At 44.1% G+C, this 20526-nt stretch overlaps 1 protein-coding gene across 13 annotated transcripts in view; it reads right to left on the bottom strand.

Moving 5' to 3' along the window:
* The window catches only part of COBL (cordon-bleu WH2 repeat protein), a 99833-nt gene that overhangs the window by 66188 nt on the left and 13119 nt on the right, over window positions 1–20526 (bottom strand). For 10 of the 13 annotated variants that reach the window (XM_060282184.1, XM_035136100.2, XM_060282187.1 and 7 more), the window contains 3 exons: window positions 7850–8062; window positions 5362–5575; window positions 1754–1982 (listed from right to left, as the gene is read on the bottom strand). In XM_060282184.1, coding sequence (XP_060138167.1) covers window positions 1754–1982; window positions 5362–5575; window positions 7850–8062 — 656 coding nt within the window. The other 3 variants (XM_035136106.2, XM_035136104.2, XM_035136103.2) reach the window with 3 other exon arrangements.

Raw genomic sequence — 20526 nt, 5'->3', positions numbered from 1 at the left:
AATATGGTATGATATAGTATCCTATACCCCATAGATAGTTCCAGCTTCACCACAACCTCAGAGTTTAATATCTGCCAGGGATAATGTGAAGAATCAAAGTCCTTGATTTGTCTGTTCACATGGAGTCTATGCAAGGGAAGCTACCATTCCATGTTCCAATCATCCAACTGGCAAGCAATATTATTCATGTAGAATGACGGAGCCAGAAGAGACATTGGAGATCGTCTAGTCCAGGCATTCCCAAACTTCGGCCCTCCAGATGTTTTGGACTACAATTCCCATCATCCCTGACCACTGGTCCTGTTAGCTAGAGATCATGGGAGTTGTAGGTCAAAACATCTGGAGGGCCAGAGTTTGGGGATGCCTGGTCTAGTCCAACTCTCTGCCACAGGTAAAGCATTTCAAAATACATTTCCTTTCAGCCAATTAACCGAGACAATGGGCAGGGCAAAGACTTAACTCTGCATTGGTGCCAGCACAATATTGAACATGGAGACAATGTCCCATTGTGCACTACAGATGTGGAGCAGCCTTGTGCCAGGGCTCTGAACAAAAATTACCAGTGGCACTCACTGTTTGAAGGAGGCACTGCTAAGAGCAACTACTAGTGGACCAAGGCCTTCACCTATAGGGTTCCATACCATCAAATCTGAAGGTCCCTGACAGTTCTACAATGGGCTTGGATACCATTTTGGGAAGACTGCAAAAGATAGTAGTATGAACAAAAAGCTGTCTCTGCACCAATGGCAGGGAATCTTATTTTGATTACCACATTTCCTTGAGCATAGCCTTTTGGGGGTATCACAGTGGTGGCTAGAGATGAACCCCCCTGAGATCTACGGGTGTAGGGCAGTATACTACTACTACTACTACTACTACTACTACTAAATGCCACAGCCCAAAATGGATGGTGAGATGTGAGGGAGGAGATAGATGTGAAGAAGAAAGTTGAGAGGCCAGGATAGTGGTGGTTTAGATGAGGTTTAGGAAAGTTTGGTGTTAAATGTTTGACAGAGTTATTGTACAACTGAAACAAAGCGGATAAACACATGAAACGTTAAAGAAACACCTATGTTTTTAAGATAATAAAATTCATCTCTTTTGTGCCAAGAAGAATCGTCATTATTGTTCCAGCGGGGTATCAGAACTCACAGAAGTGGTGACTCATTAGAGGACAAACTTACCTCAGGAAAGGAGGCAAAAGTTTGTGTCTTAGAGGAACACTGAGGAGGCTTAGTAAGATAACCTGAGGTGTCCACAGGTTGCCAGCGTGAAAAGGAGGCAAACTTTTACAGTAAGGGGGAATCAGGCTGAAAGGGACCCTTACTGGTGGCAGGAGGTTATTCTTTCACACAGCCTAGAGGTTTTTTTTTGGATACCGGGACACGAGCGCTGGAAGGAGTGTCTCTTTATTTATAAACTCCCAAGTATAAAGTGGTTTATTTGGGAGGCGGCGGGAGAAGAGTGTGTGTGGCTTCACCTCTGGATTCCTGTGTCGCATTTTAGTAATAGAGACAGAGAGACATTCGTTACTCTTCTCTCTCTGCCACCTCTTTTTTCTTTTCCCTGCTCTCTTTCTTTCTGTGCATTCCTCACCGCTGCTCTACATATCTTACAAGTGGCCCTCTTTGAAAAACCCTATGCCTTTCCAGCCCCCAGCCTCCTCACACCCACCAAAAAACCCCAATTAGTGCTATCTGAAAATATTAGTACATAGTTTTCTCACTGTACATTAATAAATGTATTGACTTACCTCTTTTCCTATCCCATGCATAGAGCTCCTTTATTCCCAGTTCATTCAATGACTTTGTAAGTTCCAGTTCCTCCCCAGTGAAGGTATCTCTCAAGAGGACAAGGCATTCCTGACTGACCTCACATTTCTCACAAATCACTGGGATGATACTTTGGAGGGGCACCTCGGGACTCACTCGGACCACTGCCTTTTGTGTCTTGAGATAGTTCACGACCAGCCTCACTGTTTTCTAGGGAAGCAAAATAGAAAAGGAAAAAGACTCTGTGAGCCACAGCACCTCAGCGGTAGTGCTTTTGCACTGCAGTTGCAAAATAGATTATTCATACTGGCAAGAGGGTTAAAGAAAGATCAAGGAGTGTCAGATTCATTGCACAGGAATGGCATTACAGGGGCAGAACAGGATTCCTTAGAGCCTCCTTCTTCGTGTAGGTATGCATCAACACATTTTAATCGCTTATGAAATACCTGTATATGCAATGCTGAAAACAAAACCATTGTGAAGCAGATAGCAGTTATTCAAATATTAGATTGAGAGAGAGTACAGTGGTACCTTCAGGTTACAGACGCTTCAGGTTACAGACTCTGCTAACCCAGAAATAGTACCTCAGGTTAAGAACTTTGCTTCAGGATGAGAACAGAAATCGCGCAGCAGCAGCAGGAGGCCCCATTAGCTAAAGTGGTACCTCAGGTTAAGAACAGTTTCAGGTTAAGAACAAACCTCCAGAACGAATTAAGTTCTTAACCCGAGGTACCACTGTATATGAGCAATAATAGCTCTTGGACTCTAAGCAACTTGTTTTACAAGGCAGTCGCAAGACCTGTAGATGAGAACTACAGGTTTGTTTGTTTCTACAGTATTATGGGGGGGGGAATTAAAGGGTTGGAAGGGACCTAGGAAGTTTAGTCAACCCCTTCAATGCAGGATCTGCAATGTTAGGATGCAGCTATTGTATTCCTTCAGTCTTTGCTTAAATACCTCCAGCGTAGAGGGGTCCACCATTTTCATGGCAGCTGACTACTGTCAAATAGTAAGTTCCTCCTAATGTTTAGCTGAAATGAGCTCCCTTGCAATTTCCACCCATTGGTTCCAAAGCAGCAGTGGACAAGTCTGCTGGTTCTTCTGATTAACACCTTTGATTATTTTTGTACCTTCATACCAGGCTTTACATTATCTCTATTGAATTTCACATGCTGGCTTCGGCCAGCAGTTCCAGTCTGTAAAGATCATTCTGAATCTTGATTCTACCTTCTGTGCTGTCAACGATCGCTCCCAGCATTGTGTCATCTGCAGTTTCAGTTCCTGCACTAACCATACTTCCTCTAGAATGATACTTAAGTCTTAATCTCCACCAGGTGGCACAATTTTTCATTATGCTGCAACTTTGTCCATTTTACCTGCCTCCTTCCAAAATTTAGAAGTTATAATATGGTTATAGAGATCAAATAGGAGTTTTTCCTCATCAGAACTTCTACAGTTTTCTGTTAGAAAGACCTAAGAGCCAATGTTGTTGGCATCTGTTTGTCTCTCGAGAGTGAGTAGGCCTCCAGGGGTAGTCAAACCACTTCAATAGCAGTGACCTTCCTGGGGCACAAGCCTGAGCATTGTGGATGGAGGTCCTGAGCTGCCCAGATGCCAAGTCCCCCTCTCTTGGCCTTGCTGATGTGATCCAAAGGAAAGCAGAGCAGTATGTTTGGCACCAGCCTGTCTTCAGGAGTTGCCGGAAGGAGGCATACAAGACACCATCCAACCATCTTAGGGACTCCAATCCGGATATGTGTAGGGTTTACTCCTTAGCCTTTCTTCTCCTGAAGTTGCCCTACAAGGCAGCAGAGGTTTAGGATCAGAGTTTCCCTTCTCCTAGAAGGGCTACGGTACCTTCCCAGGTGAATGAGCCCCACCTACCCCTCATTTCCATCTACAGCATATGCAGAAACAGCCTTCTTGACTGTTGGACCCACTGTTAGTCTTGTCTGCTCAATCCACCAAGCCTGCCTTTGCATGCAGGGGAAGTCCCTAACTCACTGGGGGTTTGAGACCCATCGGCTATCCTCACCTGCTTTAGCTGGCCAGTTGAAGCTGTTTCCCAGGGTGTGGCCACTATCACATGCTGACGGCTTCCAGGAGCCACAAGTGAGAGCTGAATGCAGGGTGGGGAGCAAGGCAGACAAACTACCCCAGGGGCATGATGTGCCCCCACCAGAATTACCCCTCACCTAACGCCTTAAGACCCCTTACAATACAAACAACAAAACACAGTCCTGTTGTCAAACCAAGGCCTAACACAGCCTTGGAAAACTTATCCTCCAACGAGAACCCCCAGACTTCCAGGAAACCAGGAGACCAGAAAGAGCCCTCCCTCCCCGTCCATAAGATCCAGAGAGAGCTCTCACCAGGCCCACATCCAGGGAATTCCCAGGAGGAACCCTCAGGGTGGATCTCTGCCTTGTCTGTGGCAAAGAAGCCCCTGTCTAAGCTGTATGGGGAGGCTAAACCACCCGTTAGTCCTTGAGAGAATCAGCACCAGAAACTGCAGGCTCAAACAGCTGGCCAGGAAAGGAGCACAGACTTGAGACCACAATGTCACCATGCTAGTCAACAGATCTCCAGGGTTCCTGGAGATCATGCTTAAGCATCTGGGTTTGGGCAGGGTCTGGAAGGCTACTCAGCTGAAGTCTGCTAGTAGCTGGAACAACACATGCCTCTTAACTTCTTACTCATGCAACCAGACTCCCCTGCAGTTGTCCTGCCCTCTGACTGAGTGGTGTACACACTCCTCCCCCTCTTAATTTTATCCTCACAACATTTCTGTGTGGTAGGCTTGGGTGAAGGACAGTGACAGGCCCAAAGTCACCCAGTGGCTGAGTGGGAATTTGAACCCTGGTCTCCCAGGTCCTAGTCCAGCACCCTAACCACTACTCCACCTTGGCTCTGGATAGAAACCACATGGCCTTACAGACATTGCTGGATTCCAACATCACCTGAAAGGCTACAGGTTCCTCAACCTTACTTAAAGGTAAAGGTAAAGGGACCCCTGACCATTAGGTCCAGTCGTGACCGACTCTGGGGTTGCGCGCTCATCTCGCATTATTGGCCGAGGGAGCCGACGTACAGCTGCCAGGTCATGTGGCCAGCATGACAAAGCCACTTCTGGCGAACCAGAGCAGCACATGGAAACGCCGTTTACCTTCCCGCTGTAGCGGTTCCTATTTATCTACTTGCATTTTGACGTGCTTTCGAACTGCTAGGTTGGCAGGAGCTGGGACCAAGCAACGGGAGCTCACCCCGTCACAGGGATTCGAACCACCGACCTTCTGATCAGCAAGCCCTAGGCTCAGTGGTTTAACCACAGCGCCACCTGGGTCCCCTACCTTACTTACAAAATGACAATTCAACTCACAAAAGGCCATAGTCAACTCAAAATAAACCTGCAGTAACTACTTATTGCCATATACACAGTCTCTACACTGGCTGTCAGTTAAGATTACCATTACATCGCAATAGTAAGCTCCAACCCAAGTTCAATACTGCACACATTGGGGGGGGGGAGAGACTGTCGTCAACATTTCTTGACATCTGGCAAAACAGTTATGCAGCAGAAAGTTCCAACCTCAGGAATTTTGGGCGGAGGAGGCCGCTTTGCCTTTCCTTCAGGAACCTTCTCCTTCAGAAGTATCTTCCATACATCCAGTGCCCCTATCAAAGTATTTGGCTTATAACTCAAAGTCTGTTGGGTGCCTGAAGACTGCAGCTCCAGGGTATGATAGGCTGGATTTAAGTGGTACCGGCTGCACAAGTCAACTAAGAGGTCCATCACGGCTTTACTGGAAGGGAAAACAGAAAAGGCTACTTAGAACCAGGTTTAATAGAACACAGAAGGGTTTTAATGCAGGTAGAGGGAGCAGATTGAAATCATATCCAGATAGTACACATACACATATATAAAAATCAACCTGGACTATTTCAAAATAGAAGTGTGCATGCACACGAAAGCTCATACCAAAATAAAAACTTAGTTGGTCTTTAAGGTGCTACTGAAGGAATTTTTTTATTTTACTTCGATCCAGACCAACACGGCTACCTACCTGTAATCAAAATAGCCATGTCCTTCAAAACATTGGGAAACTTTGTCCCTCTAGCTGATATTTGCTGACATGGGCATAGCCAGTGTTGAGCTCAAGGCAAGAAGCCCTGCACCTTTTCCTCATGACCAGTTCATCCTCACACCAGAACCACATCCACAGATCAGCTACTATGTGGGTTGTAGGGATGGAGAGACAAGATTGACTGCTCTCAGTCATCAGCTGTGGGATGGCTCTTGCTCATTAGCTTTGAACAGGGATGGGCAAATCTACCAATTTCAGTTTCTCATCTTTCCAATCTTAAATTCAGTTACAGTGGTACCTCTACTTACGGATTTAATGCGTTCCGAACGCACATTCGTAAGTCGAAAAAAAATGTAAGTCTAATCCCATAGGAATGCATTGGGAGAAAAAATTCGTAAGTCGAAGCAACCCTATCTAAAAATTGGTAAGTCGAAAAAACTGCTTCCAAGATGGCGGACGGAGCTCCATTCGTAAGTAGAAACATTCGTAAGTAGAGTTATTCGTAAGTAGAGGTACCACTGTATCCACATTTCCATATCACATGGATTGTTTTGTTTTTAAAAATATCCTCATGAAAATTCATCAACATGTAATACAAATTTTTCATAATTATATGTATTTTTGCATGCAATTCTGCCTATATATTTTTTTACAAAGCAGTTTTCTGTAACACAATGCATTATTGTATGTTATTGTCACTAATACATGGATTTTTAATGTACACTTTATCCCAGCACGTGCATGTTTGTACACATTACTCGGCTGCAGAACTTCATTGCAAAATTCAGAGAACTGCAAACTTTTAAGGATGCACTGGAGGATTGTATTGTGTCAGAAAGTGTGATAATTAGGGAGGTTTCTCTCCCATCCCTAGAATGGACCCAGCAAGCCTCAAGCCCTTCAGCCACTAAAGGAGGAGTCTGAGAGCAACCCACACAATGGGAGATTTTGCTTTAAAACACCAACTGAATCACAACTCGCCCACGAACCAAACCCCAAAGAGGAAGAAAGCCAATGCGAAGGACAGAGCCTCATGAAGCCTTGCCAGAATGTGGAAAGTGTAGAGAGCAGAGGCCCAAAATGTCCCCACCCACAAATCCTAGACAGCACCACTGGTGGTCATCTGGGTGGTGGAGATGCCTTTCCATGCCCATTGCAGTGGCAAACCCATCTTATCTAGGGGTTGGGGGAGTGGAGAGCACAAATGGGAGAGTCCTCCATGTAACCTCTGGGCAATGGCTAAGAGGCAATGAGAGGCCTCTACATAACCTCCTTAATTCTTGGACATGTACTGGATTACTCCACACCAATCATATAATATGCTGGACAACAATTTGTTGTTCTCCCAACCTTTACTAGATTTCATTCGGTCAGGCCCGGCCTTACGTGAAGGCTGGGCGGCGTAGGGCACCATGGCACCGGCCCGCCCGCCTGCCGCGCAGCAGCGCCTGTTGCAGCCGTGCGGCACCCACCCGCCCACCGCGCTGGGAAACGGGGTGGGAGGGCGCCGGAGGATCCGGCACACCACGGCGCCGGGAGCGATTAAGACGGCGCTGCATTCGGTCTTAGTCTATCTGCTTTTCCTCAAGATGTTTGTATGTGTGGAAACATCTTTTCCTGGTCTTTTAAATTCTCTTCATGTGTGCTTCGCTTCAGGAAAGGATGGCTCTCTTCAGATACATACACAATGCTTCAGAGGCTAAATGGTGTCCTATACTATGCACTGCACATACGGTAATTAAAATTAATAAATATGGTAGAGAAAAATTGATTATATGCATATAAATTAGCCTTTCTTTGCATGCTGGATGAAATACATGTGCACTAAAAACAGTTGAGGAAACACAGCAGGCGTTGCTAACCTTACATGCACTGCTAGCTTATAAGAAGCGAGGGGGGGCACCTGAAAATTATTGCATTGTCTACATCTCTCCTCCTAAAAATAACATCAATGGGTAGATACAAATTGTTTCAAATGTCTGAAAGCCTTACCTGCCATGCACAGTTGTTTTCTGTTCTTCTCCATCTGGAAAAACTACTATAAAGTCCACCGTCCTGTTAATCAGATTTTCCTTCATATTTATCACCCCCTGATCAGGCAGCATTCCCAGGTCTGTAGGTAATTTGTGTTCATTATTAACCGTACAGGCGGCAGGAGTTTGGTTTGGTGGAGGTGGAGGTGGAGCACGAGCCTTCATTCTTCTTCTGAAAAAGAAAAGAAAAGAGTAAGAAGTTGGTTTGTTCCATGCACATGCTCCAACAACAACAACAACATTTATTGCATTAGCCGTATGGCCATAGCACAAGTACAGACAGGCAACTGTCGGCCAACAATAAAACTACAACAAATACAATTAGAACATTAAAGAGCAGTCGATACCATCTGCCCAGGTGATAAACACCTGCTTCCTTTGGACAGTAGCAGGATGTTTTACTTAGATTTTAGTGCTTAATAGCACACTTCCAGGACAGAGTAGCTAGTACCTCATATGCCAAGGCAGTCACCCATCCAGGCCGCCACCAGACCCGGACCTGCAGTAAGCGGCCAGAGGCATACCTAGGGTACCTCTCTCACCCCTAGCAAAGTGCTGTATTGGCAACCCACTCAGAAAAAAGCACTTTACCGCAATAACCGCAATAGAAATTACTACATTTTAAGCAACCCAAGTACTCAAAGCGTCCGGAGTGAGGGTGAAACAATTTCCATAGGGAAACTGGAAGGGGCCAGTTTCATCAAGCCTTAGGTACACCCCTGCAAGAGGCCCAATAAGTCTTTAGATCATACCTTTCTAGCTTCATGCCATCTACGAGTCTTTCATAAAATGCTGAAAGCACAGAGCCGAGGACAGAGCCCTATGACTCAAGTCCTCCCTCTGGGCTGACACAGAACCATTAACAAACCTTCCCTGGGTGTGGTTGTTCAACCAGCTGTAGTATCAACCTTACAAGTAGTATCGTCGAGCCCACATTCCAAAAATGCAATATAGTAAAAACTCAAGACAGATGCAGCAGATAAAGCAGAGACTTCAGAGTTTGTCTAAGGCCTTGCTGAAGTCCAGATATACCATGTTTGTGGCATTCCCATGATCTACCAAACAAATAACTCTCGTCACAAAAAGGAGGTGACTTCTCCTTCATAAACCTTGTAACCAAAGCTTTCTTTTCTGGGTGATCATGAGGTACTTAATGATCTGCTCTAGAAATGTGGCCGATCTTGACATCAAGCAGAGTGACTTGTAATCTACCAGAGCCATTCCCCCACCCTTTGATGACAGGGGACAACATCTGCACATCTCCAGGCTTCTGGGACCTCCTCTGTTCTCAAATATTACACAAATATTCTGAATTTGCATATATTACAAACAGCATCTCTAAAGCAACACCTTCAAGCTCATTCAACTCCCTTGGTGTTCGCTAACCATCTTTTTGCCTATCCAGGCTGCAAATCCCTCCTCACATTGTTTGCTCTTGTTTTAAATATAATTTTATTTTCCACTATTCATCCAAGAACAAAACAAAACATCAAATAATACACAGTATAGTTAAGGTTTAGTCTGCATCCATAATTTCCCCTTGTTAAGCCAACAGGTCCTTCTCCAGGGTGCCAAGCACTGATGGTGGCAGTAGACACTGCAAACTATGATTCAGGCAGGGAATATAACATAGTGCCAGATTTCCACAAAATCACTCTCCAGTCCTTTAGCCTCTCCTATTTGTTCTGTAAGTTTTTCTGTTACAGCTGCACTTATATTACAGAAATACATATCCTTCAATATCCCTTCCAACTCTGCAGTGATCCTTTATTTCTTTCCAGAGCCTACTGCATTTCATACATTCTCCCATTTGCTCTCTCTGCAAATAGTCCTCTAATTATATCCTCAATCTGCCTTTTTGCCCGCAGCCCAATTCACAGACATGGAAAAACTCAGAGAAGTACACTTTTTATCTTTAATTCCATCAGTAAACTAGCCTGCCTGAAATCCACACTTCTCTCATTAATTTGCAACACCTCCTGAAGCGCTTACCTAAGAAACAAAGCGGCTCTAGAAAGCAAATTGGCCCCATAATCCCTAAACGAAACTATATAAAAGATTTGCATAGCAAGTCACTTGCTACTATACTATTATCTTACCTCTCGGAATAAGCTGCTTGGCAGAAAATGCAAGATTTTTTCCTCAAAACAAAAATAGCACGAATACAATCCCTAAGATTTATGAACACTGAGATCCCGGAATGCAAAAAGAGCCATACCCTTTGGACCAACAAGTATCTTAGTTATTTATTAATAAAGATCACTAACAATGTAACCTTGGCATACCAAAGCCCAACTAACAGGTGATATACCCTGTCAAATGCTTCTAACAAGGCATGCTCATAGCCTTCATTTCCTCACATCAACTCTGTAAAATGACATTTACAGTTTGGGTGAAAAGTGCAAGCCCAGGATTTTCACCCAAACTGTAAACTGTACACAACACATCAGAAATCTTCCAGTGAGGTACTAAAGAACCTGGGTAGAGGTTCTCAGCGCGACCTTAGAAAAAGTCTCTGGAAAGCAGTGCTACACTATATGCAAACTTATTTGTCTGAACAGTATGAACACTCAAGAAATGCATGCATTCAGCAGTTTGATAAACAGGAACGCTGCTTATACAGGGTTCCACTAGCATGAAAATATACAAAAGAAGTTTTCACATTGTATTTAAGCCCAGTGGCTCAGATATGATAGTGGTAGCCACCCAATTCAAGAAGCCCACTGCCCAAACTCCTTGCTTGTCCTGTGCCTGTCTCAAGCACAAGTGAGCCACACCTGCTATGTCCTGCCATGATCCACAGGGAGGTGGGGCAGGTAAGAGTTCTGCTCCTATGCGCTTCTGGTGTTAAAATTAAACCATATTATGTCTGCATGTTTGCCATGATCATCTATAGTTTGGCCTCCAAATAGTATTTGGCTTAAAATCAGCCTGGGATGTGAATGGCAAGTTTCAATAGATACATCCATTTCAGCTCCTTTCCCCCACTACCAAAATTGAGATGGCAGAATTAATGCAAAAGGGCTCAGAAATGCTAGTTCTGGGCTTCCTATCTGAAAACGTCTACTGCCACATGGCAGAACTAGTCTTGGAATTTTGAAAAGCAGAGTTGTGCTGCTTTCAGAAGTGCATGAAACCATATTATTAAGGGGAACAGTCACATGCATTAAGGGGTGCAAGTGAAATACTCAGATGTGAATCCAATGACATACGTAAAAAAAAATGTCATCACTTTTCTATCATCACCAGCTATCAAAATCTGTACAATGAATGATAGTCTCACCTGAAAAATCTTATCTGAATTGTACTAAAGAGGAGCTGTGTAGAGAGTAAATTCCACTTAACATGATTTTGTAACCTGCTTTTGTTATCAAGCCTTGTCCTCCAATTTCCCTTCTGTTCCCTGCCTAGTAAGCTCAGACAATTGCTCAACGGTGCTCTGTGCCACACACACACTGCCAACTTAGGCAGGACTGATCAGTCTCCCCTTTTGCATTTTTGCTCTCAGCCCCCCCCCCCCAAATATATTATGAGCGGATTATTGTTAATGCCCAGTTCCTGCCACTCTCCCAACATGTTCCTTTTTCCTCACACACTCTTAGCAGTCTTTGTGCGGGTGCGGAGATCATATAAATCTCAGTTCATTTCAAACGGCTAATGAACCAAACATGCATCGCCAGTGAGGTAATGAAATGTCCTGCTTTCAAACAATAACCGTGTTGTTACTGGAACATTATAATGAATAGATGCCTCGGCTGCTATTATTAGGAAATTCCACAGTTTGAATTCTAATGGGATTTGGGTTTCTTGTATTAAACGTCCGAGTGCCAGATTTCATTTCAGGTTATATTTTCCTCAAACTCTTAAAAGATGTTTGCTGGAAGAAAAATACTGTCATGCCTAGCCCTGACCTAGCACCAGGCACAGAGTCCTTAGAGGACAGACTGGACAGGTTGAGGGTCTTGAGGAGCAGAAAGGGCCCCCTGAGCCCAAGGCTGATGATCCCCTGGAGGGGCCCTCCGCGTGGATACCTAGTGACGAACCCCTGGAGCTCCCATTGCTGGAAACAACATAGGTCCCTAGCTTCAAGGGCCTGATTCTACTCGCTCTCCCTTGTTGTGTTTTATCTTGCCACACGCACACACACAAAACATACATGCATACATGTTATGTGTGTGTGATCTTGATCTTGGACTGTTTCCTAATTTGCTTCTGGATTACATTTGGAACTACAGTCATACCTCTGTTTAAGTAAGCTTCGGTTTGAGTACTTTCAGTTTAAGTACTCCGTGGACCCGTCTGGAACGGATTAATCCACTTTCCATTACTTTCAATGGGAAAGTTCGCTTCAGTTTATGAACGCTTCAGGTTAAGTACGGACTTCCGGAACCAATTGTGTTCATAAACCGAGGTACCACTGTAGATTGATTATCTGTGCTTGGTTGTGGTTTGTTTGGAGTGTGTTCCACTGGTTATCTGTTGTCACTGGCGAGTAGTTTGGCTTATATCTTCTGGAACTGGGATCCCTGCCTCTGAGGGCCATACCTGCCAAGTTGCTGTCAGAGAAATAAGGGACCGGGCCGGAAATAGCAGACCGGAAGTAGCGCTGCCGCCATTTTGGAACTGGGCGGAGGATGCTCAGAAGTGACTTTTGATGCTGCTTTGCCCAGTTCCAAAATGGCCGTCGCGCCAGAGTTCGCACTGCAGCCATTTTGGAACTGGGCAAAGCAGCATCAAAAGCGCTTCTGAGCATGCTCCGCCCAGTTCCAAAATGGCCGCCGCGCCAGAATAAACCGGGGAAAAACAAAAAAATCTGTTTTTTCAGCTAGGAACAGCTGGAAAAACGGGGATTTCCTGGGGAAAAATGGGAGACTTGGCAGCTATGCTGAGGGCATCTCCTGGAGTTACAAACATTCCCAGAGAGAACAAGCATTATACATGCACACATTCACACTTACATATGCTGCATTTGTAACATCAGTGTACAAATATCTGACATTTCCTTATTAAACTAATGAAATAGAAACTGCCATGGAATGCATGGAATGCACACAATCACAGCAGTTGTTATCCATTATTTTGCTAATGCTTGCACTGAACAATTTCTGAACAATTGTGCTCATACAATTTCTGAAGGAATGAATAAACGTTTTGCAGTGCTGAAAGCTAACATGTTAACCTTCTGCACCAGGGGTCAGCAAACTTTTTCAGCAGGGGGCCGGTCCACTGTCCCTCAGACCTTGTGGGGGGCCAGACTATATTTTGGGGGGGAAATATGAACAAATTCCTATGGCCCACAAATAACCCAGAGATGCATTTTAAATAAAAGGACACATTCTACTCAAGTAAAAACATGCTGATTCCCGGACTGTCTGCGGGCCGGATTTAGAAGGCAATTGAGCCGCATTTGGCCCCCGGGCCTTAGTTTGGGGACCCCTGTTCTGCACCTACAGACACGGGGGCTACCCAAGTGAACAGCAGCAGCAGCTTACTCACAAGCCTGTTTGTCTCTTTTATTAACCACATCCCCATTCCAATGAACTCCTGTCTCAAGATTCAGCCTGAAATGATTTATATATTAAAAAAACCTGAACATAATTATGATGAATAAAATCGCAAACACCATTATCATTACGCCATATACCTGTATTTATTCAACAAACAAGTCAAAAAACAATGGAAAACAAATGCTTCACCTAACATCATGGTGATGTCAAGTGATGGAAAGGGGGCAGCCCCACCCACCTGTCGAAGTGGCCCCCAGGGTGTGGGAGACCATAGGATCTTGGCTGCCAGCTGGATCCAGTTTCTAGTCCCACTCCAACCAGTCTTTGAAGCAATCGAAATGTGTGAAGAGTAGATGGAGCAATTTTTTGTTATTCCCTATTAGGCTCACACAGATGAGGCATCTGATGTCGAAACTTTCGCTCCATTGTTGGAGATCTGATACACATCCCATGGCCCCTGAAATGCTCTAACGGGGACTCAAAGGATTGCAGCTCAGTTGTTTTTAAGCTAGGAAAAATATGTGGGTTGGACTTAAATTCTGCACACCCTTCTCCTTTTATATTTAGTGTGTATAGCTAAATATACGAACACTAACATAATTAAATCCTCCACAGCCCTTGTGACTTCAGGGATCACATATATATTTAGTAATTATAACTATTTATACATAGCTGAATATTAATCTTGAAGATTTGTTCAAGATATCATTTATACTGGACTCTTCCAGAAAAAAGTTTCTTTGGGGGAGGGTGATCACTATATTTCAGGGGTGGTTTGATGAGTCCCTTAAAGGGAGCTTGACTCACCTCTAGCCCTCCAGAGGTTTTTGAAGTCGAACTCTCATCTGCTTTAGCCAGCATGGCCAATATTCTTGCAAAACTTAAGAGGCTAACCACCCTTGCTTTAAAGTTATTATCATCTTGGAATAGCAGCATTTAATCTTTTACTTGTTTTAGGTAAACAACAGAAGCACTTATAAAACTAACTTCCCATTCTAAAATGTATTTTATATAATTGACGTTTTATTTTTATTCTTTGTTTATCATATTGTTGTTTTATTGCTATGGCCGATGCAAATAAAGATTAGAATCAAAGAATCATAGAGTTGGAAGAGACCACAAGGGCCATCCAGTCCAACCCCCTGCCAAGCATTCATTCATAACTTCCCATTGCTTTTTGACACACATTCTATTACATTTTTTACACATACTATTACATTTTTTAATCAATTTTTTTATTCACACGCTCCAGAAAGCTTAAAATTATTTTTTTGTCATATGTTTATTTGACTTGCCTTTTATTTGGTGCAATCTGATGCAAGCTTGTATCATCTGGGGCCCACAATTCAACCCCTACTTTGTATATTTTAACACACAATATAAAAGCTTTGAAAATACAGCGCCTTTTTATTAGCTAATCTACCACTATGAAAAACCCAGAAAAAATGGCCCCAAACTGTAACTGTTTATTTATAAAAAAGATATACAAAAGGTATACAAAAAAGATACTTGTATACTACTGTTTCATATAAAGAAACCCAAAGGGGGGGGGAGGAAAAAAGAAACCCAAAGGGATTTACCACAATTATATATACACCGGAAAAAAACCTCTCATAAATTTAAAGCATATCACCGACTATGAAAGAAAGTAGTATCTTAATTGTCTGCATAAACCTGGTGGCAAAGAAAATATTTCAGCAAAAGTTTAAAGGTGAATCTAGAAGACACCTGCTGAATTGGAAGAGCATTCCACAGGTCTGGGAAAATGACCCGCAGAGCATTTCCTACTAGAAGAAAAAATGTGAATTTCACCACCGGTACGCCAACAGGACACAGCACAACCTCCACTATCCTGAGAAAACCCCTTAATCCCCATTTTATTTTATTCTTTGGTAGATTTGCAAAAAGAAAAACACACACCAATAAATGCATTTTAGAAAGGGGCCCGATTAAGCATGGACACACAAAAGCATTTTTAAAAATAAAATCAAAGACTCCTTGCGCTCTGCTCCCCTTTTCTTCCCACCCAGGGCGGTCTGGCCCTCTGCCTGCCCTTCAGAGCCAGCATGTCACATGGGGCTGGGCCTTGGCGAGGGCCTCTCCTCCTCTTCCCTCCTCTTCACCCTAGAAATCTAATGGGGAATCAAGATCTGTTGGGAGTGCTAATGCTGTGAGCCCTTCCATCTTATTCTCATGTTGTAGATTTGTGTAAGTAAGACCATATATCCTAAAGACACTAGAGTCTTCAGTGACCTTAATTCCAAGGAACTCAAACTCTGGGTAAGCACCTGGAACAGCTCAAATCTCTTCCTGCTCAGAGACTGGGGTGTGCGTAATAATATTTTGGTTTGATTAAGGGGACTGACAGTCTAGAAATTATGATATCAGGGTCTTTCTGAGATGCAGGAATCTTGATTTATTTATTTTAACAGCAAATTAGACTTGCAATTCATTAGTCCTTGAAGTGACCTCTTACGAGTGTGTGTTTCTATTTTGACTGTTGAGACTGAACACTGTAAAACAAATATACAAACATTTGTCCCCCATTGAGTTATCCAATGCATGCGGCTACGCCCATGTCCTGAAGGAGTGATCCAAAATAACTGTGGCATTAATATTACACAACTATAATTTTAGATACTGCTAGAGAGGCAGGAAGAGCTTTCAGAAGTATGACTGAAAAGGAATGCTGCAGTTTTATAGAATCTGTATACCTCAGGGACGCGGGTGGCGCTGTGGGTTAAACCACATAGCCTAGGGCTTGCCGATTAGAAGGTCGGTGGTTCGAATCCCCGCGACGGGGTGAGCTCCCGTTGCTCGGTCCCAGCTCCTGCCAACCTAGCAGTTCGAAAGCACATCAAAGTGCAAGTAGATAAATAGGGACTGCTCCGGCGGGAAGGTAAACAGCGTTTCCGTGTGCTGCTCTGGTTCGCCAGAAGCAGCTTAGTCATGCTGGCCACATGACCTGGAAGCTGTACGCCAGCTCCCTCGGCCAATAATGCGAGATGAGCGCCGCAACCCCAGAGTCGGTCATGACTGGACCTAATGGTCAGGGTCACTTTACCCTTTACCTATACCTCAGGAATTATCTAGATACAGGATAGATATTTAAAATGCTTGTGGGAGAGCCACAGCTACCGGGGGGGAGGGGATCCAGGTTTTTTTGCCCTGGGTGAAGCCTCCAGAGGGGCGCCATTGAGGCTCTCAGCCTCTGTCTATGTGCGTGTTTGCAAATGCGCCTGCGGGGTGCCAAACTGGGCTTTTGACCTGGGTGAAATAAAGGCTAGTTTTGCTCCTGCTTGTTGATATTACTCTTAAGCATACTGCAGCAAGAAATGCCTCCTACATAAGGAACTACTCAATAACTGAAAACTATTTAGTTTTTGCATTTGAACATTCATTTGCATCTCATTGTCTGTAAATCATCCACCCAATAGTTGCAGAGGAAAAATAATATTTAGAAATAAACTCAGGTAACTTGACTGTGGCTTTCCATAGCTGCCAAGTACCCCATTTTCCCCAGGAAACCCCCGTTTTTACTTACCTTTTCCCGGTGGTCCCCCGTATCACTTCGTCTCCCGTTTTTCTCCGTTATTTTCTCCTGCCGGCGGCCATTTTTTCCTTTCCGATTTGCCCTTCTATGGGCACCAAAAAGGCCGCCGCTGGCTTCAAAAGTCGCATCTACGCACGTCCGGAAGTGCATAGACACGACTTCCGGTGTCGGCGGTGGCCATTTTTGGTGCCCATAGATGGGCGGAGCGACATCAGAAGTTGCGTCGACGCACTTCCTGACATGCGTACAAGCGAATTTCGAAGCCGCCGGTGGCCATTTTTGGTGCCCATAGAAGGGCAAAGCAACACCGGAAGTTACGTCGATGCAACTTCCGGTGTCACACGGCTGCCGGTCCCGGATTCTGCAGTCCGGGACTTGGAAGGTAAGGATTTCTCCCACTAGGCAATCCAGAGCCCACCCACAACCAACATGAAAGTTCCAGGAACTTTGTTGGCCTTCACATTTTGTACTTAAGCTCTAGCTGCTGCCTAGCATTCTGAAATTAAATGAATAAACCTCCCAGGCCAGGGAAAGCTTGCCCTAATGGATTTCTGAACCTCAGGCTGCTAAGAACATTTAGAAGCCTACCTAAAGCATGTTTATACATCAGTAAGACTCACAAAGCTCTCTGAGACAACCTCAAGTATATATTAGACTAGTTGTACCCGGCCGCGCGTTGCTGTGGCTCAGTCAGGGCCCCCGTTTCCCAGGAGAGGCGCATGATGTAATGATACCCCTCTCTGTTGCCCCCAGCGTATGACGTCATCTTCCCCCCACATGACATCACCCTCCACCCCGACCCCCCCTCTCTCCCACTCACATACAGTATGCACATTTTTGGGAGGGCCTGGCCACTTCCCACGGCGGATCCCGGTAGGGAGGGGGCAGGTGGCTCAGCTGCAGTTCCTTATCGAAGGTGGACATGCCGAGGGTGGGGGGGGAGAGGCAAGGCAAAGGGACAAGATCCAGCCCCCACTCTCCCAGAAGGACCCGCCGGCTACCCACTCCTAGTACCGTCTGCACACTCACGCCAGGACGCCACCGTGCACCCCCTAAAAAAATTACTAAAGCGTGTGTTGCTTTGACGTCCAACAGATGGCACTGTTTTTCCAAAAAGGCATGTTTTTACCTGTCACAGGTGTGACATCTATATAATCTAATTATATGCAAACACTCCCGTATTCGAATGCAACGTTGTGTCAAAATTTCAAAGCAATCGGTCAAGAACTTTCAGAGATTTTTGATTTTGTACAAACATACATTTGCATTTTTATTTATATAGATCGTACTCTTCATGGTATATTACAGGGCAACGTAATCAGTGAGAAAACTAGGTCAGTTTTTAACTGGCGGCACAGGGCACTGTTGTATTACAACTGTTACTAAGGGCAGAAGGGCGCACAGGTAACTCAATTTCGCGCTGCTAAATTATAAGTTATGAGCGTTGGACTAGTTGACTCTCAGGGGTCCCTTCCAACTGTGCAAGAGCGCCAGCCACCTCATATGAACAGGGAACGGACGTGAGTAAAGGCTGCTGCCCTCAGGTCTGCTCCTGAAGGCCCACCCCCAGGCTGCCACAGAATGGGCAAATTTCAAAATTGGGTCAGGCAGGAACCCAAGATGTTCCACGGCGGCCGGGGAGGGAGCCAACAGCTGCAAGCATGATGGCACTGCTCTGGGGAGTAGCAGAGCCACAGCAACAGATCTCAATCGCCGCCCACCCTGGACCAGGTAAGCAGCCATTATGGGGAATTTACAAGTCATGACTGTAAGACTTATGTAACTGTTATAATTATGTTATTTGTATGTAGATGGTACAATATTTTTAAGGTTTAAAGAACTATAAAATCAATTAGACCCCATACATATTTTTTGTAGGTATTCTGCACTTTACAGAATCTTGGATCGTTATACGGTAATTGTTTGCTTGGAGAGAAACGAACTATGAGCATTGGTTTGCACAAAATGCTAAGCTAGTACTCTGGTTTGTGTCCTCCCAACATAGTTAAGAGAGGGGATCAGCGTGCCTGATGGTGCTTGCTAGTTCCAGGTAAGCTGTAATTTGTTTAGCTTACCATTATGTACAAACTAGGCCTTCTATTAAAATATAATCAGAATTTGTATTTTCCTTTAAAGAAATAATGCTTGTTAAATGTGGCATTTATTGATAAATTGTTATTGGTGTGTGTGTGTGTCCTTTTTCACTGATCTAAGCTTTGGGTGGGATTACTTAAAACAAGTTGCCATGCATTATCCTCAAAATCAGGTTCCTGTGCAAAAGGCTGCTGTGTGTGAATTAAGAACTAGCCCTTGGATCTGGGCATTCAAATGTGCACACACCAGGCACCCCCAAACTTCGGCCCTCCAGATGTTTTGGACTACAATTCCCATCATCCCTGACCACTGGTCCTGTTAGCTAGGGATCATGGGAGCTGTAGGCCAAAACATCTGGAGGGCCGCAGTTTGGGGATGCCTGGCACACACCAACTAAAGAGAGGGTGAGTTTCACTGCCACCAATTGCCTATTTTGAGCTGAGTGTGGGGAATGACTGTCCCCACCAACAGTACCAGGAGATTAGAATGATCAAAGATGGCAGCAGACAGTGACCCAATCTTCATCAGTTGCATGTATTCAGATCCTAAAATGCAATGCACTCAGACCAGTTCTGTACTGTAAGCATCTATGGACAAATGCAATCTTGCAAAATGTGAATATGATGCAGATGTTGGACTTTCAGAGAGAACTAAAATTATTAGGTCTCAAATGGCATACCATTTCTGAGATAAGGAAGCGTCACAACAAAATAATAATTACCATGTATTAGTTAGCAGCTCACTATATGAAGTTTCGCTCATTTAACTAACAGCTCAAGGCAAAATATTACGTGTTTTTGCAGCGAAGGAAACATTTGCTAAAAAGGCCCTGCAGCAAATGCTGATACAGCTTCTTAGAAAATCCGTACCTTTGAACATTCTAAACATCAAGAACTTCCAGTCATTTCTTTAGCATTTCATTATTGTACCATGCTCAAGTACAAAAAATACAACAATAACTTTATAATTAGGAGAAAGCACTCTCTTAAAAAGCAAACACATCAGAATAATGCAAGTCATTATTCCATCGACTGCTTTTCTTCTATCTAGGAAAAAGGATTCATTCATTCACTCACATGCAAAGACACAGCACTTCCTGGCTACTTTAATTTCAACATCAAACAATTCAAAGAAATTTAATCCAGGGAAGCCCAGGATGCTGAATGAAGTAGCTTGTGATTTTCTGTTTAAATATAAACTTATAAAAGATGTACAACACACCCAGCCTGGTGCTATACATAGTGCAAGGTTCTGCTGCGATCTGAGCTTAAACAGACTTACTAAATGATCCTAACACAGCATTTATATTTGGAATAAAAGCACATTCTGATAAAATTGCAACCAACCTGCTTACTGTATGCTAGTGAACTCCATTCCAAAATACAGAACTTACGATTTATAGCACTGGTTTTCAAACCTTTATACTTTCAAGGAGGTGTTCCCACATGAACCTCTCTGCCTAGAAACCCCTAGGCATCTGAC

The sequence above is a fragment of the Zootoca vivipara genome, chromosome 13 (genome assembly GCF_963506605.1).
Source record: "Zootoca vivipara chromosome 13, rZooViv1.1, whole genome shotgun sequence".
Classification (NCBI taxonomy): domain Eukaryota; kingdom Metazoa; phylum Chordata; class Lepidosauria; order Squamata; family Lacertidae; genus Zootoca; species Zootoca vivipara.
Note: the sequence above shows the minus strand (reverse complement) of the source record. Positions and strands in the feature narration are given on the sequence as shown.